Source organism: Pseudonaja textilis, chromosome 2, assembly GCF_049901715.1.
Source record: "Pseudonaja textilis isolate UNSWEBS1 chromosome 2, rPseTex1.2, whole genome shotgun sequence".
Lineage (NCBI taxonomy): Eukaryota > Metazoa > Chordata > Lepidosauria > Squamata > Elapidae > Pseudonaja > Pseudonaja textilis.
Window position 1 is genome coordinate 155,358,719 of NC_141991.1, and position 23,201 is coordinate 155,381,919.

A 23,201-nucleotide genomic window follows, 5' to 3' on the forward strand; every position below is an offset into this window, starting at 1 on the left:
GCAGCACAGCACTCAGTCACAAATTTCAACCCTAACCCTAACTCATAACTCTAACCATGTAAGAATGAGATGTAAAGAATGACTGATATCTGTACAATTAATTAATAATTGAAAAATAAACACTTAAAATGAAATAATTACCAAACAAAGTTTGTTACTTTGTGCCAGTATTGCCATAAAAATCTTTCCTAGATAACACTACTTTACATTAGCTCAGGGCAGTGATGGTATTCTACCAGTTTGGCCCAGTTCTGGCATACTGCTAGTGCTGAAAATTAGCGGAGACCAAACCAGTTCTCTCTGAGGAGCTGCTGGAGCTGCTGTTGGGCCCGCCCACCCGCCTGGGTTCTCATACTAACCTTTATTCCCTGCTTTTGAAGCACATCTGCTTTGCACCGCATAGTAGATTGCTGGGCGTCAGCTGCTAAAGTGAGAGTGCAGGATTGCAGGAGGTGAGTCAGAAAACCTTTGCACCTGCACAAAGTGCATGTTTTGCCTACCAAGCCACGCCCACCGAACAGGTGGTAAACTATTTTGAACCGCACCACTGACCCAGGGCTGTGTCACACCAGCTTTTTGACTTCCTTCATTAAAGATCCCACTAGTGTGGTAAATTTTTAAGAGAGTGGGGAAAGGGGTCCACTGTCCAACAAAATGGGAATTGGGGACAAACACACACACAAAATCTCACTTGTTCCAAAATCTAAAAGCAACATTATAAAATTTGCTTGCAAGCAGAGCAAACTCACAAAATTACACATCATCAAGGTATGAAAACAATCACACAATGTACATCTGCCACAAATTTCAAAATATAAAAGCATAATGTCACACAAAATTTGCTTGCAAGCAAACTTATAACTCACCATGAATTGAATTTGTTATAAAAGAAAGAGCAACTTTTACCCAAAATCAGGTGAAGCAGGCAGGCAGATTGAGTTGCTCACAGAGTCACAGATCTACCTTTCTGCAATCTGCTGCTTGAGTCTGCACTGAAAAATAGAAGCTTCAGTCCTCGGAGTCTGGGAAGGAAGTTAACATTCCAGCCATTCAGCTCTGCTCTCAGGCCACTTCTTGTAGCACTGAGCTGAGCTCCTTGGCTTTTGAAATCCAGCACTAAGCACTCAGAGGTGCCCTCTGTGCTGTTTTTTTTAGCTCAGCTGAGGCCTGGTTCAGAGATTGAATTGAGAGGTAAGAGCAGGGAGGGTGGGCGGAGCTAGTCAAAAATTTGCCTACTGGTTCTCTGAACCAGTCAAAATTTTCCCTAGAGGTTCTCCTGAACCCTGCCCCCAACCCCCTGAATGCCATCCTTGCTCCCTGAAAATTCAGGCCTTGCTGCTTGCAGAAGGTCTACTGTCCTGGGATTTCCTGGTGTTGTCCCATTCAAGTACTGAACATCCTTCTTCTACCTAAATAGGGATGGGGCAGTGACCCTAGGTCTGGCTGGTTTGATAAACCCCCATGCTAAAACCACACCTGGAATACTGCATCCAGTTTTGATCACCACATTACACAAAGACGTTGAGACTTTGGAAAAAGTGCAAAGAAGAGCAGCTAAGATGATTAAAGGCCTGAAGGCTAAAACATATGAAGAATGGTTGGAGGATTTCGGTTTGGCTAGTCTAGAGAAAAGAAGCACTGGGGGGGACATGATAGCAGTATTCCAATATTTGAGAAGCTGCCACAAAGAAGAGGGGGTTAATTTATTTTCCAAAGCACCAGAGAGCAGGACAAAAATAATGGATAGAATCTAATCAAGGAGAGAAGCAACCTGGAATTGAGGAGAAACATCCTAACAGTGAGTACAATTAAACAATGGACCAGCTTGCCTTCAGACGTTGTGGGAGCTTCATCACTGGTTTTTAAGAAGGGACTGGACAGTCACTTGTCTGAAATGGTATAGGATCTCCTGCTGGAGCAGAGGGCTGGACTAGAAGGTGCCTTCCAGCTCGATTCTGATTCTTATTCTTGTAGATGAATGCACTAATTCCCTGGGAGTCATCAATTAATTTCGGTTTTGACAACTTAGCCCCTGGGGTGAGATCTTTGAGGTCCCTCAGGGCATGCAACTAGGTTAAAGAGAATTAGAGACCCCTCCCAAAAGTCTGATGTGGGTTCCACCAATCTGCAGGTGTAAAGATGTTATTATTCCAGCATCTCTGAGAAAGCAGATAAGGAAGGTTTCCCAGGGCTATCTTCCAACACTGCAATCCACATAGCCCCTTCTTCTCTTGCATCTCCCCAAGAGATGAGAATTTTCCAGGCGTCTGGGGCACCAGGCAATGGTTATAATTAGTGTAAAAGGTTATACAAAAGAAAATGTAAGAAATAGAATATTTAGGACACATAGAGAGGAAAAAAATTAAATGTATCAAATCCTGGGGTAGGTCTGACATTAGGCGGAATTTGCAGTTCTGGTCAACCTGGAAATGACATCAACTCTACTGTTCACATGATGTTGGCTCAAGGGAGCAATCAGGAAGAGATTGAATGCTGGTGGGGAAGCTTCATCCAGGCCTCCTCTGGGACTGGATCTTTCTGAGTGGACAGGAGAAGAAGAAAGCTGCAGCAACTCGCCAAGACCCAGGTAGTCCCTGGGTGTCAGAAGGAGGAAGATTGAGAAGATTGTGCTCATGAACTGTGGTGCTGCTGAGTGAAGTTGTTTACACTCCATCAAGGCCAACCGTCCTGAGACTCCAGATGGGAGAAATACCAGAGGAAGGTTTTTCACAACATCATACTGGACTTTATTTGGACTCTCCATGCTGGACTTCATTTGGACTCTCCATGCTCTCCATCCTGGGGGGAGGGATTTGGGTTGACTTTCAATCTATAACTTTCACATGTTTTGAATCAGATCTTGCCTTGCTTTCACTGCTATCATTTCAAACTTAGTAAAAGTACCTCTTCGCTAAATCAATGGCGTTGGGGATTTTCTTTCTTGAGTTTTGAATGGAGGCAGGTGTAACAATTCCATTATCCATTTCAGCTGGCTGGGTTTGTGCTTTCCCTCCCACTACAGAGCCATCTAGCTGGCAAAACGTCACTGGCACCTTAAGTGATCCAAGTCTTAAGTGATCCAAGTGATCCTAGCTTTTCAACCAGGTCAGGATTGACCAGACATCTGGTGCACCCTGAGTCCTCAAGGGCCAGTAGACTGGCTTTTTGTCCCAAGGATTGGATTAATAGTTCTATGGGGACTGCCACCAGAGTAATTGGGCCACTTACCAGGCAGTCATCATCAGAGTAGGTATTGCTCTCCCCTGGGCCTTCTGCTGGGTCAGTTGGAGTGCTCTGCCATCCTGGAGGGATGAGGTGATTTCTATGATCTCCATTCCTTCTAGGGCGATCTCGCGGGTTTGCGATGGCAGCTTGGCAGGTTTCTTGGTTGGAGCTGAGGTCACCTTCTGGGCAGGGCAGTTGGCTTTGCATTCAGCAGCCTGATGCTCCTCCTTCACACACTTGAAGCAGATGGTAAAATGTCACTGGGTCTCTGGATGCTTGGTTGTGCTTTCAGGACTTCCTTCTTCTCTGGGAAGGATTTTTGCCACCTGTGTCTTGGGCAATACTTGTTTTGGGCTAGGTCGATTTCCACCTCCTCTGCCAGAACGTAACAGCCATGAAGAAGCCATGGAGAGGCACCCCAGAGATGCAGGTGTTATAGATCTCATCTGGCTCAGCCATATTTTTGAAGCAGCCATCAGAAAGACATGGGGCCAGTCGGTGAGCCACAAGCCAGGTCACAAAACTCCTGAGTGCACTTGGCCACCCCTCTCTATTTGTGACTGATGGTCTTGATATGGTCTCTAGCTTTGCAGTTGGCCAGGGCATCCTCGAGTCGTTTGCAGAGCGCTGCCACGAATCAGTTAAAGTTTCTCAGCTCTGGGGCATTATCACAGTGGAGGGTGACCATCCACTGTACTGCATCCCCTTCTATGGTCATGGTGATACATGTTACCGTGCCACCTTCTGGACCATACTCCTGCATGTAGGTCCAAACCTGGACTAAAAAGAACCACAGATGCTAGGGATCCCCATTAAATTTCATGCCCAGTGGTGGGGTCTTATGGCTCCTCTTTCTCATGGGTGCTAGCCCTGCAGGGCCGCTGAGTTGAGCTGCCACCCCAAGTGCTATGGTCATGGGGGTAGCTGCTGCAGAACCAGCTCTGGTACTGCTAAGGGTGGCAGATGTAGTCACCCCATTGGTTACTGTGGCTAGAAGTGGATGGCCATCAGGTTGTGCAGCTTGGGTGAGGGTTTGCATGCCGTGAGATTCTCAAAAGCCCCACCCGATGAACTTTATGGCTTGCTCAATCATCCAGTCAGCTTGGCCACGTTCTCTGCTCTCCTCTTCTTCTTCCTCCAGATCTTCCAGCTCCATTTGTGTCAACAGCTGCTGCGGCTCCCATGGGTAAAAGTCACTCCCATCATGGACTACACCACCTCACTTCCCCATCCTAAATACCTGACACCCCCCCACCCTCCATTACTATGGCAGCTGATAGTAAGCATGCTGAAAAAGAGGGACATCTGGCTGACATGCGGCCTTCCTGCAGCAGGGATGTTAACCCTATAAAAAAAGGTAAAGCAAAGTGCAAACTAACACATATAGTGCAACAGAATCCAAATCAAATTATAAACCTTAGGGTTTATTGGGATATTTGCAATGAAACACTTAAAGGAGTTTGGGAGCCTGAAAGTTTCAAGCATCCACCCATTCAGAGTGTGAGGGAGGGAAATATTTCCAAACAACCAAATATTGCAGTTTCCCTTTCCATTTTCTAGAATCGAGGATTTCTTTGACTTCAAAGTGTTTTTTGTTTTTTTTTAGTGTATGGCAAGTGTTGGCCATGGATCACAGAGGCGGCTGGCTGTCTCTGTGAAAGGAATTTTTTTGGACGTTATTATCTTTACCCGCAGGACACCTTAAAGCTGATAGGTTCTCCTATAAGGAGAAGTGTTCTCTTTCTATAAGGAGGGGTACTGGAGGGGTGGGCTGGGCAGGCTGAAGGAGAAACACTTTCTCAAGTTTGCGTAAGCTAACATGAAATACAAGGTGGATCCATCTAAGGTTTTTCAATAGCTCTAATTGCACAGTAAACAGATTTATTATTTTGACTATGGGGAAAGGTCCCACATATTTAGGTCCCAATTTCTTTGATTTTGGGGTAGTTTGTAAGTACTTTGTGGATAGATACACCTTATCCCCCACTTGGAATTATTTTGGTTTGGCCCTCTTTTTATCAGCCTGCTTCTTTTGAGCCTAATGTGCCTTGTCCAGTGCTTTTACGTGTGACTGGCCAAGTGCGTTCGATCCACTCCACTAAGAAGGGTATCAAAGGCTTCTCCAGAGGTAGTTCTGGTATGGGGATGAAATCCTGGCCAGAAGCAACTTTGAATGGGGTGAAGCCAGTACTACTATGTATTGAGTTGTTATAAGCCACTTCAGCAAAGGGCAGTAGGTCGGCCCAATTGTCTTATTGGTAATTTATGTAGCATCTAAGGTACCAGAGCCAACTTGGTACATGCACAAGCCCTGTTAGTTTGTGGGTGATGGAGCTCCCTGGGTGGAGCCTAACAACCTTAGGAATTCCTGCCAAAATTGGGAGGTGAGCTATACTCCCCTGTCCGAGATAATGCAATCACGAACTCCATGTAACCTATAGGCATTTTGAATAAACAGTTTAGTGAGCCCTTTAACTGAAGGTATTTTAGAGCATGGGATAAAATGCACCTGTTTGGAGAATACATCTGTAACCACTCAAATTATTGTGTTTCTCCCACTCATAGGCAATTCTACTACAGGGCCTTAGGATTGGCAACAGTCTGGAGGAGTTTGGCAGGGTTCCCTAGGGGCTGTTTAACTGCTGCACAAATGGGACAGCTGGCCACATAAGATTCAATGTCCTTTTTCAATGAAGGTCACTAAAACTGCTGCTTGATCAGGTGCAAGGTTCCATGAAACCAAAATCGCCGGCAGCTTTCAAATCATGGGCCCATTGCAGGACAGTCCCCCTCAGATTGGGGACATATAATTTAACGCCAATCCATGCCAGACCATCTTGCATGGTACAATTCTTTGTGTGGGATAAAAACCACTCATTGCTTTTTAGTGCCCCTTTCAGCCCTTCATGTAAGTCACTAGGAAGCTCAGGCTCCAATTTTTTTCTGGTCCTGGTACCACAGGTGTGGCCAGTTGCTTAGAAGGGATGACTGATCAGATCACCTTAGGCTTGTTGTATTGGGGCAGTCTGGACAAAGCATCAGTCATAAAGTTCTTTCCCCCAAAAAATAGCAGAGCACAAAATTAAACTGGTTAAAGTATTGTGCCCAACTAAGTTATTTGTCTAGTGTGAGAGGATGGCCATTTCAAGACTGCTTGTTGAGGTAATTCCCCATTAGGAGAATGAGTGCATACAGGGAGACCTATTTGAGAGTAGTGTTTGAATAATACACACACAGCACACAGATACACTGTACAGTAAATGTAGGTTTTTACTGTTGATAAAGCTTTTAGCAAAGTTCAAGATAAGCAGTCCAAAGTCATTCACAAGTTAAATCAGTCAATTTTCAGTCCAGGGATAATCCAATAACGAAGTCCAGTGTCAAAAACAGTTCAGTTTTTGCAGGTATAGAACTTAGAATTGCAAACACACACACCCCCAGTTCAGTTTTTGCAGGTATAGAACTTAGAATTGCAAACACACACACACCCAGCTTGGTTGGGGCTTCTGCATGGAACCTTGCTACAAGGCGATCAGCTTGGACGTTCTTACTCTTTATCCAAGATGCCTCTGATAAGGGATAGCCCTTCCACTTGATTAAATATTGGAGTTGTCTCCTGTGCCACCTCGAATCAAGGATTTGCTGCACCTCATAATGTGTTTGGTCTATGACCATGGGGTCTGGGGGTTCATGAGGTAGAGGCCTCAGGATCAATCCAACCATGGGTTTTAAGAGGCTACTATGGAATACTGGGTGTATTTTCCCTAGAAATCGGGGTAACTTCAATTGCACCATGACTGGGTTGATGATCTTTACTATGGGGAATGGTCCCATAAACTTTGGCCCCAGTTTCTTGCTTGGGAGTTTTAACCTCAGATATTTGGTGGAGAACTAGACCTTCTCCCCCATTTGGATGGCCTTTGTGGGGCTCAGTGTTTGTCGGCCTTTCTCTTATAGGTTTGTGCTGCTTTTGCAAGTGCTTTTTTGGGGTAAAAAGTTTTTTATTTTTTAAATTTTATACATCTTTTCACATGAGCAACCTGTTTCCAAATTATAACACTTGTACATAGTCATACTTTCATTTCCGTTAATCTTATATAATATTAACTCATATTATTATCCATTTCACTCATCTTTAAATAAATTTGCAATTCATATTTCAGTTCATTAATTCAATATCAATATCATTTCATCCATACATAAGTTTTCAATTCTTTATCCCCTATTATTTCCATTTTCAGCTTACCACCTATTTTATTTTACATTACACATTTATTTTACATTTATTGTCCTTAATTTTTTCTAAGCCAATATATAATAATCTAAAAAGAGTAAAAATATAGTAAAGCCAATATATTTAGGATCCACATAGTATTTACCATTCCCCTACTTTAATCATAATAAAATATTCTTGTTATACAATTATAATATCCATTAAATAATCAACTGTATATATAGTCAACTGTATATACCTGTATTTAGAGATATATACAGTTGTATATATACAGTTGTATCTATATACAACTGTATTTAGTGATATAAATCACTAAAATAATTTCTTAATATCTCTCATTTTATCTTCACTTTACTTATAATCATTAATAATCATATTTTTAATTCATTTCCATTCCCTTGTTTTAATCCTCCACAAAAGAAAAGGGTTCATAACAACACGTTTTATATATAGTTCATATTAATATATATATATGTAATTATACATTTCTAAGATATTTTCCAACAAGTTTTAAACTAAATACCAATATACTGTATATTCCATGTGGTATCCCCCTTATAGAATCCCTAACCCTTATCTCTGAATTTTTCAGCTTTATTATTTCTTTTAATTTTAGCCAACTTTCCCTTTTCTAAATTTCCCTGATCTTCCTTCTTTCCTTCTAGCATTTTGCCCATCTTCACACACACTCCTTTCCTGTTCTCTTTTTTGAAGTTTCTTCTTGTGTAATTTCTTCTTCTTTTGTTTAATTCTGGGAGCATTTTCTCTTTTATTTATTGACTCTGTCATCAATGTCATAGTTTTAATTCCTTTAGTGTCTTTTGGCAGTGTCTCTTGTTCTTCATGTCTGTCTGAGCCTCTTTCTACTTCCTTTAACTGGAATTTCTTTGTTCTTCTGCCATCGCCATTATTTTCTTTTCCAATAGTTCCAATAATTCCCTTCTTTCTTTCAGCATTCCTCTTACAATTTGCAATTCCAACTTAAAGTCTTTGCTTATTTCTTCCATTTTTTATAATCAGTTAAGTTATTAATATTCAAAGTCTTTTATTACAATCCTTGCCAAAAGTCTCCTTTTACCTTTGTTTCTCTTGTTAATCCTTCTGTCTCTTTCACAATCAACACCCAACAGTCCCAGGGAATTGCATTTGTATATCCTCTTAGTAGAGTTTCTCCCCCCCTTTTTTAAATTTCCGGGGTTCTTATTATTTTGTTTCATAACAAGTCCAGTAAATTCCCATAAGATTTTGTAGGGAAAAAAGTATTTGACCATTAGATGGTGCTCTGTATCACTTTCCACTTTTCGAAGTTCTTTTCTTTTCTCTTATGAGTTGACACCGTGTATATGAAAATGTTGCCTAGGACCAGGACCCCTTTGTGCAAATGTTCATGTAGCACTTCATTGACTAATTGCGTGAACAGAGCAGGCACCCTCTGTAATCCAAATGGCAGCACTCTGAACTGGAAGCAGTCTAGAGGCAGTTTTCCATTCATCTCCCTCCTTAATGCAAACTCTGTAGTAAGCTTCCCTCAAGTCCAGTTTAGTAAAGATTTTTCCTTTGGCCAAATGTGCCGTTATGTCCTTCATTAGTAGCAGCGGGTAAACATTCAGCATTCGGCCCTTTATAATACACATAGAGATGAAGAGACCTGTCCTCCTTTTCATGAAAGAACACCAGGACAGCCATCTGTGACCTAGCTGGTTGGATGAAACCCCGCTTTAAATTCTTGTCAATTAAGGCCCACAGCTCATCCAACTCCCTTGGAGTCATCAAATAAATGTTTGGCTTGGGGAGTTTTGCTCCAAGGTGGATTTCTGTGCTGCAGTCCATGTGGTGATGGGGCAGGAGCTCATCAGAGCCTCAGTCACTGAATGCCTCCCTGAGGTCCCAGTATTTCTTTGGGATTTTTTCTCTCTGTCTGTGTGCTCCTGAACTGCAGCTCCTAATTCTCTTGTAACCTTGGCCCTTGGCAAGGGTTTCTATCCACCTCTTCCCACCAGTTGGGACCAGATTCTTAAAAGCCCCTTCCTCCAGTTTCCACAGGGTTCCATTTGTGGAGCCAGGTTAGTCCAAGCAGGAGGGACTTCTCCAGGGGTGGGATTCAAATTTCTTAACAACCGGTTCTGTGGGCGTGGCCTAATTTGTGGGTGTGTCTTGGTGGTCATGTGACATATGGGAGTGGCTTGCTGACTGGGTGTGGCTAGGTGGTCATGTGACTGGAGAGGCCCGGGCAGGTGGCCATGTGACTGGCAAACCAAATTTAAGTGGTCCTCGCTTAATGGCCAGGTCCTCGCTTAGTGACCAATTGCTTAGCAGGTGTTTTTTCCCAGTTTCCAAGGCCAGGGAAGCCCTGGAGAGGCCCGGGCAGGTGGCCATGTGAATGGCTGGGCGTGACTTGTATGTAAATATTACAAAATATTTATAAAAATATTGAATTTTTTATTAAAAAAAGAGTAACTTTTACCCAAAATCAGGCAAAGCAGGCAGGCAGATTGAATTGCTCACAGAATCACAGAATCGCTTAGATATCTGTGTTCCTGCCATCGGCTAGCTGAGTCTTCACTGCTTCAGTACTAAGCAAGGTTCCTCTCTGCTTAAAAGCAGAGCCGAAGATCTAAAGAGTAGCTTTGGGAATGCTAGGAATGTTGCATTTAGCAAAGAGTTCCACGAACAGGATACTGACCTCTGTAACAACTCAGCCTTTAAAAGAAAAGCATACTTTTGTTTCTCCAATTCTTATAAGAATTAAAACATCATGACACAAATCCTGTGACTTATGCAACTGCGCAATATGTTCTGTCACTACAATTTGTACTACAATGGCTAGGTGGGTGGGAGTCATAAAATATATACAGAATCCAAACTGCTAGCATTGTACCAAATTGTCCCATTTGCCCATCATTAAACTTTTTCCATCCTCTTTTTGTTTTGTTAGACAAAACAGAAATATTTCCAAAGAAAGTTCTGAATTGCAGTTATACATTTTATTTTGTTTTTCCTACAAACACTTATGTGACTGAAATAGTATCCGAAGGATTTCCTTGTGGATGATGCTAAGGGCTGATGACTTTCTCCACAACATTTTAACTTTTTAAATAAAAAACAAGCGGGGCAGAAGTATTCAGGGGTGGGATTCTCTCTTTCCCTCTCTTTCCTTCTCTTTCCCTTTCTCTCCCCCCCTCTCTCCCCCCTTTCTTTCCCCCTCTTTCTCTTTCTCTGACTCCCCTCTCTTTCTCTCTTTCTCTGTCCCTCTCCCCCTCTCTTTCTCCCCTCTCTTTCTCTCCTCTCCCTCTCTTTTTCTTTCTATCCCTTCCTTCCATCCCCTTTCTTCCTTTCACTTCTTTTCTCTCTCCCTTCTTTCTTTCTTTCTTTCTTGTTCTTTTTTTCTCTCTCTCTTTCTCTCCCTTCCTCTTTCTTGCCCTTCCTTCCTTTCTTTCCTTCCTTGTCTTTATCTCACACACACATACCAAACTCTCTCTCATCACACACACACACACACACACACACACACACACACACACACACACACACACACCTGGTCTGGGAAGAACTCCAGAGCAGCGAGCAGCAGGACAACGAAGAAAGCAGCAGCCCTGGAACATCCATCCACCCTCCCTCTCAGAGCACATGGGCGGAGGCAGTGGTGGGGGGAGGGGGGAGGGTGAGGGAGAGAGAGAGAGGTTGAGCTTTGCAATATGCCATGGGGTAGAACTCTGCAGCGTTTGGGGGGATGTCGAGCTTTGCAGCATGGAGTGGAAGGTGGTGGTGGGGATTTGCAGACTAGACTGGCAGGGCTGGGAGGAAGGAGAAGAGGTGAGGAGGGGGGATTTGCAGGCGGTAGGGATCAGAAGTAATGGATGAAGAGCCTTTCAGGACAGCCTTGCAATCTTCTGGCTTCTCTTCTAAATTCCCACACTAACTCTTTAGGTGGTCAGCTGTGCTGTTTCAGCCCTTTGATTTCTGTTTCAGCCTGCTCCCAGTTTGCTGGGTCGTCAAATCATGCTCTCAAGGATCACACAAATTCATCCACATCTTCTAATTCAGGGGCTCCTTCATCATGGAGTTGGATGATCCAATTGGCCACTTCCCCTTCTCTCATATTATGTGCAATGGCTGAAACCATGTCCTGGTCTGATTGGTATTGTGCCAGTAATGATAACAATCAATGTGAGCCCAAATTCAGTTAAAGAAGTAGGACAGTTTACCCGGGGTGCCAACAAAGATGACTGGGAATTGCGGCAGGGCAGCACTGGAGGGGGTGTAGTTGCAGCTGGAGGAATTGGCGGTGGAACTGGAGCTGGCATCCAGTGGTACTGGATCCACCCATGTCCAGGTTAAAAAGCCCACCCAGGCAGAACCTGGTCTGCAGATGGGATCCCTGGAGGTGGTGGAGGTGCTGGTGGGGCATGCTGAACAGGCCTGAGTGCACCTCCCAGCCTGCCTCTGATCCCAGGGCTTGATTGGTCCAATGGCCCTGGAGATTATCCCACCATGGTGGGTGACTGGGCTGATGCCACAGTGGAAGGACTTTGCTGTTGGGGCCTGAGCTGAATGAAAAGAAGCAGATGCTCTGCTCTGGACTGCCACACCTCCAGATCCTGAATAATGGAAAATGGGCTGTGGCAGCACCCATCCTGGCTGAACCACGTGTGGGGAGGTCTGGACCGTGGGACCAACACTCAGCTGTTCAAACTTTTCGGGTAGTCTGGCTAGTGATTGGCTCCATGACACTGGTTGAAGCGTCCAGTCTTGGAACTCACATGCCTCTAGGGATTGCGGTGTTCTCCACTCAAAGGCAGCTTTGGATCCTGGTTGCCGCAGTGCTCCCGGAGGTGGGGGAACCCCAATCACTGCTTCCGGTTCGAACCTTGTGATTGGTCCTGTTGGTGGGGTCTGCCAAGGGCTTGGTTCCTTGGGTCTCGTACTTCTCTGGATTTCAGCTTGCGAGGCCTCGGCTGCAGCCACTTCTGCAACTAAAGGGTAACAGCAGGTTTTGCAAACTTCCCCTGACACAGGTCTGGTGGCTCCTTCGATGGTCTCTGGTTCTTGCTCCATCTTCCCTGAGTCTTTATGTCCCCAGTATTTTGGGGAGCATCTTGGGGCCTAGGACCCCAGGCAGTGGCACCTCTCTTGCAAAAACTGCTGGAATTTTCTTGCTGGAGGCTCGGGTACTGAGATGAAGCAGATGGTTCTCTAGGCATTTCCTCCCCCCTTACATTCCCAGGAAGGTAAATCAAAGTACAGGATAGTCATGCAACATGAAAAGGGTTATAAAATGAGAAATGCATCCAGGCCCACCAGAATGGCAGCATCCAGATAGAGATCTATGGGACATGCTGCCCCCCCCCCCCCAAGAGAAGGAGAATTTCACCTGGAAGGAAACACAAGGAGAGAAACAGAGTAAAGGTTTAGTTAGTCTAGGTGCCCTGACATGTTTTTTGGTTACCCATTAATTTTCAGAGAGCAATAAGAGTTTGCAGGGTACTAAGTATTGTGTGACCCCATGGTGCATACATGAACCAACTATTTCCTTGATTTCAAGATACTCCTGTCAACCCTAAAGCTGACCTGGGTGTGGCCATTTTCTGTAGTTTTTTTAACAGGTATTTTTCTTCACATGGCTTCAGGCTTGACACATCCTGAAGCTGAGAGGTATGTGTGTAGAGATAACTGGGGTTTTGTAGCCAAAACAAAATAGTTGTCAGATCCCTATTGTGATACTGCCATTCCTGTGGGGAGGAGGCCGGGATACATCTATTAGCATATTGCTCTCTTCCTATTTTCCATACATCCTGTATCCCCCTAGTTTATAGCCTTTATCCTGGCACCTATGTGCCCTAAGCTTGATTTTCCTTTGGAGGAATGTAATAAGGGTGGAGGGCCAAGTGTTTTGTCTCAGTCCTGAAGCTTCCTGCAAGACCAGCCTGGGAATCACTTATTTTCTCTTTCTCAGGCCGGCCGTTCTAACATCTTTGCACCTGTGGATTGTCTCATTCAACCTCGGACTAAGGGGAGGAGTTTCTAACTACTTTATCCTGATTATATTGCCTGAGGAGGATTTTAGATTCTGCTTTCCTTTGTCCTTGCAATCATTCTCTTTCAATAAAAGGTTCCTTTTGAAATGCTGAAGTTTCAGGAGTCTTTACTTTCTTGAATGGAGAGGAGAGGCAGACCCTTACAATAGTTTATTGCATACTATGTTTTATTCTGTAATTATGTTATTTTATAAATATGATGAATGAATGAATAATATTCCTTTCCCACATCCACAGGTACCACCCACATTACTGGATACACAGTTCTCTGAATTTACACCAGACATAACACCCATTATCTTGGCTGCCCATACAAACAATTATGAGATTATAAAACTTTTAGTCCAGAAAGGTGTGTGTGTTCCCAGACCACATGAAGTTCGCTGTAACTGTATGGAATGTGTCTCCAGTTCAGATGTGGATAGCCTTCGCCATTCCCGATCCAGACTAAATATCTACAAGGCTCTTGCAAGCCCATCTTTAATTGCTCTATCAAGTGAGGACCCATTTCTTACAGCATTCCAGTTAAGTTGGGAACTTCAAGAATTGAGCAAAGTGGAAAATGAGTTTAAATCTGAATATGAAGAATTGTCACAACAGTGCAAGCAGTTTGCAAAAGATCTGTTGGATCAGACTCGAAGTTCAAGAGAATTGGAAATTATTCTTAATTACAGAGATGATAACAGTCTACTAGAAGAGCAGAGTGAAAATGATTTGGCAAGATTAAAACTGGCAATTAAATACCGTCAAAAAGAGGTAAGTATGCAGATAAAAAGTTAGTGGATTTTATTGCAATAATGAGTGAGATAACATATTTCCTAAATAAGACCAAGTATAGTTCAGATCCTCTATTCTTCATTATTTCATTATCTTTCACTTTTTAATTAACATTTTATGTTATTAGGATCTAGTGGGCACTGAAATATTGCAAAAGTTGTTGTGAGGAAAACAGGAGGAAAGTATATTGGATATGTTTGCTGCCTTGAGTTAGCCCCACATAGATACCTTTACCCTTCACTTTCTATAAGCAGAAAACCTCATCTCCTAGATGAGGATAAATATAATAGATATACCAGAGAACAAAGTTTTTCTGTCTTTAATGCTAATACCTAATAATTGCATACTTCAATACAAGGAATTTCATCTAGTAAAAATGCAGTTAAATCTATTCAATTTCTTTTTGCATGTTATATTTTGCATATAAAAATTTACTAGATAGAAGAGTTTTGATTATTTCTTTTGTTCTGCGTTAGTTTGTTGCCCAGCCAAACTGTCAACAGCTACTTGCCTCTCGTTGGTATGATGAGTTCCCAGGCTGGAGGAGACGGCACTGGGCTGTGAAGATGCTGACTTGCATCATAGTTGGATTCCTTTTTCCCGTATTTTCTGTCTGCTACTTGATAGCTCCCAAGAGCCGACTGGGATTGTTCATCAGGAAGCCATTCATCAAATTCATCTGCCACACTGCCTCCTACTTGACTTTCTTGTTTCTTCTTCTACTTGCCTCTCAGCATATTGACAGGTCAGATCTGAATATGCAAGGGCCCCCACCAACCATCGTTGAATGGATGATCTTACCATGGGTCTTGGGTAAATATATTAGTAAAGCAAATATACTTGATTTATGTATTTCTTTAATATTTGTATTTGGAGCAACTGACTCACACAAGAGATAGTTGATGCAGATTATTGGAATATATCAAATTATTAGTTACATATTAGTTCAAGAATACATCTGAAGTCATTCAGGACAATAACATTCAATTCAAATAAAATATTTTTAAAGAACTAGCAGAAACTGGTGTAAGTCAATCATTTTCTTATTTCTATCCCAGTGTAATATTTATATTCAAAACATGGTGAATACCAATTAACGTAATCACAAAGAAATGTATTCAGTCATGAATGTTGTCTTCTGTTAATGATAGTCTCAGCAATCAATAGCTCATGATTTGCCCATGAATGTTAATTCTTACCAATTTCATACCTTTATTATATATATTTAGAACTGGGTTCTATTTGTCCAGTTTCAGAGTTTAGACCTAAGCCTAATTATTCTCTATTCTGTATTCTTATGGGCTGGAAAAAAATAGCCATGTTGGAGAGAATGGGGACTAAAATAATTTGTGCCTCTTGGAACAAAATCTTTGGTTTGATGGTTGGTTTGTTGGTTTGATTATTATATTTATAGGTCACCCATCTCACTGTTGGAGCAACTCTAGGCAAGTTACAAATTATTTTTAGAAGCAGAAACAACTTTCTTTCCTCCTAATGTCCTTTCTTCCTTGAAAAATGAACATGCTGTTTCATTAAGTTTCCCCAATCCCATAACCTGTTCCCAACACAGCTTTAATTTTTTCACCTGGGGACCTGTGGCAGGTTTTTAAAAATGCAAAATAAAAACATAAAAACTTACAAATTCAGATAGATGAGAAGGACTTCTACCCTTATATTGATAGCAAAAAGGGAAGATGTATCTTCATTTAAATTTAAGGTTACCTCATAGTTGCTAATTGGAGTTAAAAATGATAAACTATATTACAGAGAGTGTAGAATTGGTTATGAGATTAACAAGAGCAAACAGAATAACAGTGTTGGAAGGTACCTTGGAGGTCTTCTAGTCCACACACACACACACACCCAAGTGGGAAACCCTATATGATTTCAGACAAATGGTTGTCCAGTTTCTTTTTAAAAGCCTCCAGTGATGGAATACCCACAACATAATAACAGTGTTTGAATATTTGAGGGGCAACTACAAAGAACCTATTTTTCAAAGCATCAGGACAAAAAGTGATGGATGGAAACTAATCAAGGAGAGAAGCAACCTAGAATTAAGGAGAAATTCCCCGACAGTGAGTAGAATAACCAGGTTATTGTACTCACTGTCAGGAAATTTCTCCTTAGTTCTGGGTTGCTTTTCTCCTTGATTAGTTTCCATCCATCACTTTTGGTTCTGCCTCCTAGTGCTTTGAAAAATGCCCTCTTTGTGGCTGCCCCTCAAATATTCAAACACTGTTATTAGGTTGTCCTTAGTCCTTCTTTTCTCTAGGCTAGCGATATCCAATTCCTTCAACCATTCTTCATATGTTTTAGCTCCCAGTCCCTTAATCATCTTTGTTGCTCTTCTCTGCACTCTGTTGCTCTTCTCCGCACTCAACATCTTTTTTATACTGGGGTGACCAAAACTAGATGCCAAGTGAGGTTTTACAAAGATCTCATAAAAAAGTAATAACACTTCACATGATTCTGATTCTATCCCTTTGTAAATTCACCTCAGGATTGCATTGGCTTTTTTGGCAGCTGCAGCACACTGCTGGCTCATATTTAAATGGTTGTCCACTAGGACTCCAAGATACTCCTTATAGTTACTGCTTTTGAGCCACTTTTCACCTAGTCTGTATCTGCACATTTGGTTTTCCTTGCCTATGTAAAATCTTGCTTTTCTTTACATTGAATTTCATTTTGTTAAATAGGACCTAGTGTTCAAGTCTATCAAGATCCATTTGGATCATGAGCCTATCTTCTGGAGTGTTGGCTATTCCTATCAGCTTGGTGTTGTTTGTAAATTTGATGAGTTCCCCATCATTCATGAAGATATTGAAGAGTACTGGGCCTAAGAGAGAACCTTGCACTACCCTACTGCTTATCTCCCTACATGTAGATGTAGTTCCATTAAGGACTATTCATTGAGTATGGTTTATCAGCCAGTTACAAATCCATCTGGTGGTGATACTGTCTATCTCACATGTTTCTAGCTTACCAAGAAGTAGGTTGTGGTTTACTTTGTCAAATGCCTTACTGAAATATCAGTAGGCTACATCCACAGCATTTCACTGGTCATCTAATTTAATCACATTGTTAAAGAATGTTTGACATGATCTGTTTTTGAAATTTTAATCTTTTGAATAAAATAAAATTGCTAATAAAGTGCTGGCTGTTCCCCTTCTTCAAATTTAATGAGTTCCCCTTCTATTCCATTCATAGTTTATGAAGATGTTGAAAAGTACTGAGCCTAACATAGAACCTTCCTGTCTTAGAACCTGCATGCTTCCTCCCATGTTGTTGTTCCATTGAGGACTATATGTTGAGGGCATTTGGTCAGCGAGTTACAAATCCATTTGGTGGTGATGCTGTCTATCCCACATTTTTCTATTTTATCAAGAAGTGGGTGATAGTTAAATGCCTTACTGAAGTCCAAGTTTGTTTGGCATGATCTGTTTTTGACAAATTCATATTGGCTTTTAGTAATAGCTTTGCTTGTTTCTAAGTGTTTGCAGATCTTTGCTTGATTATCTTTTCCAGGATCTTCCCAGATATTGGTGTCAAACTGATTGGTCTGTAATTTCCTGATCCATTTCCCCCCTTTTTTGAATATGAGGACCACATCACCTGTTTTCAAGTCATCTGGTAGTTCCCCGGTGTCCCAGGATATTTGAAATATATGATTCAGTGGTTCTGAGATCATGTCTGCCAGTTCCTTCAGAATTTTGGGATGTAAACCATCTGATCCTGGTGATTTGAACTCCTCTAAAATGGACAGATGTTCTCTTACCATTTTCTTTCCTATTTTAATTTGAATTTATAGTCTGTCATTTATGGTTCAGTTTTTGATAGGAACAAACAACTATTATATTAATGCGGTTTCATATTGGATTTCTTATTTTTCTAATATATATTTATTATATTTTATCAATGGAATAAAATACCAAACAGAAAAAAAAAACAGAGAAACATACATCCAAGAGTAACAACAACAAAAAAGAAAGAAAAAAGTATACAGAAAGGAAAAAATGACCCAGACATACAATAAGTTCAACATTAAGCATAGAAAAAATCCACTCTGGCTTGATGCTTAAAAGAAAAATTTAAAAACATGATAAATTCTCATCCCATTGCGTAATAGGCCTGCAAATAGTTATAAACTATCTCATCTTTATTTAACAAGAAAAAGAGATGTACTAATATTTCAGATGAGGTCTCTAATAATCAAAGCAACCCAACATCTAATAAATATAAAAAGTGAAAGAAAAAAACCACAAGTCAATAGGCTAGCCCAAATGTTACACTAATCTTCAAATCCCTTTGTTATTTATCTGTTATTGTATTTAACACATAGAAAATTCACAAGCAACTTCCAGTCTCTTTTAAATCCCCAGGCTTCTTGAGTCGCTTTTCTCTTTATGATTTTCATTCATGGAATCCTTCTCAAGTTCTTTCAAACTTTGTTGAAATCTTCTATTTTAAAAATAATTTATGTTCCATTGCTTGTGTCTGCATCATGTTGAATTCTAAAATGATATGGTCACTCCCCCACCCCCAAAGTTTCTGCAACTTCAACCATTTTTTGTTAGTAAGAATTAAGTCCAGTATAGCTGTCCCTCCAGTTTCCTCCTCTATCTTTTTGATGACAAAGTTGTCAGCTAGATTGGTCAGAACCTGTTAGATCTCCCAGTTGATGCAGAATTTGCCTCCCTGTGATGACCCATAGTCTCTCAAAATAACCCAAAACCCAAAACATATATTAAAGTCCGCTAAAGCCTTCAACTTAACTTCACTGTTTTATTAGGCACAATTTAAAGTCACAAAAGTAAATAATGAGGCAAAAAGAAAACCAAAATATACCTCATTGATGAGAGTTCTGAAGCAAGCCGAGATAACTAATTATAAACTCCAGGAAAATAACCGAGAAAAGTCCATGGGAAGAACGCCAGCAAAGCCTCTTTCAAGGTGAACGCTAATTGACTTCAGCAATTCTAACTGCGCAGTTGCAAACTTATATACATAGCTCCCACCTGCAAGCCACGAGGAGGATCGTGGTAATCTCCTCTTGAGTAGACCTTGCTTTTCCCTGATCCTCTCTTCCCTGAGTGACCTAGGATGGATAGGGGATAGGCCTGGATCCTCTTCTGACTGCTCAGCCAGCCTCTGCCCTTCTCGATGCACCCTCATTCAGTAGAGAGCCAAACCGATCGCCGACCGCTAAAGGTGGAACATTGCGACGATGTCAGTCTGCAAACCATTTATAGTCTTCCTTGGCTCTCTCTAGTTGATCACAGACCATGTGGTGCACGGCTTTTAACTCCTGCAAAAACGTATCCACTGCCGGAACTGGGGAATCAGACGGGGCTAAAGGGAAAAGTTGTGGATGAAACCCATAGTTTGCAAAGAAAGGGGACACATGGGTGGATGCATGTTGAGCATTGTTATAAGAGAATTCTGCCACCAGCAGCACCTCCACCCAATTGTCTTGTTGTCTTGTTGAGTATTGCTGAAACAGTACTGCTTCAAAATAGCATTCACTCTCTCTGTCCCCCCCATCAGTTTCAGGATGATGAGCAGACGACAGACATGCCTGAACCTGCAGTTTTGTGAGTAGGGTCTGCCAGAAGCGTGCCATAAATTGTAGCCCCCGATCTGATACCATGCAGTCTGGTAACCCATGCAACCGGAAAACATGGGAGATAAAAAATTGAGCCGTTATCTTGGCCGATGGAAGACCTGCACACAGAATAAAGTGGGCCATTTTAGTCAGCATATCCACCACCACCAAAATGGTTGTGGCACCATTCGATGGTGGTAACTCAACGATGAAATCCAATGAAACTGCCCCCCACAGTCGTTCTGGCATGGGCAAGGGCTGCAAGAGACCAGGGGGCGCACCAGGAGCATACTTGGCTTGGCGACAGATCCCACAGGATGCCACATATCCTGACACATCATGTTTAAGTCTCGGCCACCAAAATGTCCAAGAGATGAGGTGCAGTATTTTGAACACCCCAAAGTGTCCTGCCGCCGGATTATCATGACATTGACATAGGATAAGGCCACGAAGAGGACCTCCAGGCACATAAATGTGATCACGGAATCGCAACAGGTCCCCAATATACGCCCAAGGAGTCTCTTGTCTCCCATTCTCATCCAATTCTCGATGTTGAGCTGTCACAAATGGGTCCTGCTGCTGCGCCTCCTGAATCCTCACTCGAAGGTTCACAGGTTCCTCGGAGGCTGCAAACCGCTCCAACGGAATCACTGTCCGGGGCAAGATTTTATCCTCCCTTCGGGTATACTCGGGCTTCTGAGATAGGGCATCGGCATGTTGATTCCCTCCAGTCGGAACATAGGTCACCGGGAAATCAAATCGAGCAAAGAGTAAGGACCATCTCACCTGATGCTGGTTCAATGTCTGAACTGTACGTAGGTGTTCCAAATTACGATGATCCGTCCAAACCTCGATTTGGTGACAAGCCCCCTCCAGGTTTTGCCACCATGTCTCAAAAGCGACCTTAACTGCCAATAGCTCCTTGTCCCAAATCATATAGTTGCGCTCTGGAGCTGACAACTTCCAAGAATAATAAGCGCACGGGAACAAGATGCCTGAGGGAGCATAGGCCTGGAGGAGCACTGCACCAACAGCCACATGAAGAGCAGGGAGGAAACAATATCATATAAAGGCAGAGAAATTAGGATTTTAAAACAAATTCCAAAGAGAGTGAGGATGATAAGACAAGATTATAAATTTTTAGCTAATGATTTAAATAAAGAAGGAATCCATTTTAAATGGTTAATCCCGGAAGGGATGTTAATTACATGGAAAGAGAGGAAAATCAAAATAGAATCGATAGAACAGGCCCAAGTTTTTCATCAACAGCTCACAGATAAGAATAGTCAACCCACCAAAGAAGAACCTAAAACAAGACCACAGGAGGTCCGATATTATCACAGAACCCAAAAGGAACGACTTTCTCCAATTTCAGGAAGTGATAATCCACAACATGGGAGAGAAGAGCAAATTCCACAACAACAACAACAAGAGAACCGAATCATTACTAGGCAAAAATCTAAGCAGAAGTAGATAAATGGTGGAGGGGAAGAAGTTGTTCTCCATCAATATAAACGGATTAAATTCATTATTAAAAAGAAAAAGGATATTCTCAAAACTTATTCAACACAACGCAGATATAATATGTCTTCAAGAGACACATATTTTGAAGAATGACGAAAGACATCTAATTTGTCCAAAATTAGGTAAACTTTTTACAGCCCCGGCCGACCAACACAAGAAAAAAGGAATTGCAATTTATGTAAAACAAGATGTAAAGGCAGAATTAATCTGGTCGGATCCTGAAGGAAGAACTCTGGTTATACAAGTTTGGATAAACCACATCACATTTTTACTTGTAGCAATCTATGCCCCAAATGATGACCAGGGGAAATTTTTAAACACCTTCACCAAAAATAGTAGGCTTTGAAAAAAGAAACATTTGCTTGATTGGCGATTTTAACTCCATTGCAGACTACCAGAAAGACCATAGTAATATGGGGAAAAACAAGAAGGGGAAAAGGAACTCTCTGCGGCATGTAAGGAAATGTTGAGAGAGTTAAATTTAAAAGATCTATGGAGGGAACGGAATCTTGAAGGAAAACAATTTACATATTATTCTAACCCACATAAGACTTGGACCAGAATAGATATGGCTTGGATGGATTTGGACTTGGCTAATGAAATAAAAGAAATCAAAATTCTACCGAATGAATGGGCTGATCATAACCCAATACAGCTAATTTGGAGGGATAGGAGACGAATAAAAAAAAGATGGACACTAAATAACCAAATTGTAAACGAAGAAGAGTATATTAATAAACTGAAAGAGGAGCTAAACTATTTTCTAAAAGATAATAATAATGAAACAACTTCAAAACAGAACATTTGGGATACTATGAAAGCATTTATAAGAGGCACAACAATTTCCTATAATGCTATGAGAAACAAGAGAATTTATGCCCAACAAAACGCGTTACAACAACAAATCCAAGACTTAGAAACACAATTACAAAAACCCCTAAGACCCAAGGACTACAAAATCAGTTAATACTAGCCAAACATAAGCTGAATTTAATTGAACAAGATAAAATAGAAGTTAGCTTGAGAAGGTCCAAACAAAATTATTTTGAACACGCCAATAAACCAGGAAGATGGCTATCTTATAAACTTAAAAAAGAAAAAGAAAAGAGATTGATACACCAATTAATAGACAGAAAGGCATCCCACAACATGAGATTGAGAAGAAAAAGGATATTATATTAAACTATTTCCAAAGATTATATAAAAAGAAGAAATCAATGAGGATAAAATAAGAACTTATCTGGAGAATACGAATGATAAAACAATAGGGAAGGAGACAAAGAATTACTAAATAAGGATATTACATGGTCTGAGTTAAAATCTGCAATGGAAAATCAATGTAATAATAAATCCCCTGGTCCAGATGGGATTCCAGTAGAATTGTATAAAGCCACAATAGATTTAGTAGGGCCTCTGATGCTGGAAGTGTTTAACAAGTACTTTCGGCTGCCAAAATGCCAGACTCATGGAGGGAGGCGTTGATTGCGTTAATTCCGAAGGAGGATGTGGATGCCAGATATATCAACAATTATAGACCAATCTCACTTTTAAACGCCGATTATAAATTATTTACCTCAATTATTGCGAATAGAGTAAAACAAGTTTTAAATTTATACATTCATGAAGACCAAAATGGTTTCCTTCCATTCCGCCAAATTAAAAACAATTTAAGAACCGTTATCGACGTCTTAGAATATTATGAAGCTCATCCAGAGAAACAATTTACACTCTTGTTTCTAGATGTGGAGAAAGCATTCGATAACTTACATTGGCACTTTTTAATACAAAAAATCTATAACAT

The 23,201-nt window shown here is 41.4% G+C and overlaps 1 protein-coding gene across 4 annotated transcripts in view; it reads left to right on the forward strand.

Annotated features, from left to right (window-relative positions):
• The window catches only part of TRPC4 (transient receptor potential cation channel subfamily C member 4), a 298,467-nt gene that overhangs the window by 146,225 nt on the left and 129,041 nt on the right, over positions 1–23,201 (forward strand). For all 4 annotated transcript variants that reach the window (XM_087926046.1, XM_087926043.1, XM_087926044.1 and 1 more), the window contains exons 2-3: positions 13,732–14,250; positions 14,748–15,084. In XM_087926046.1, coding sequence (XP_087782172.1) covers positions 13,888–14,250; positions 14,748–15,084 — 700 coding nt within the window. In that variant the 5' untranslated portion in view covers positions 13,732–13,887. The remainder of the gene's footprint in view (positions 1–13,731; positions 14,251–14,747; positions 15,085–23,201) is intronic.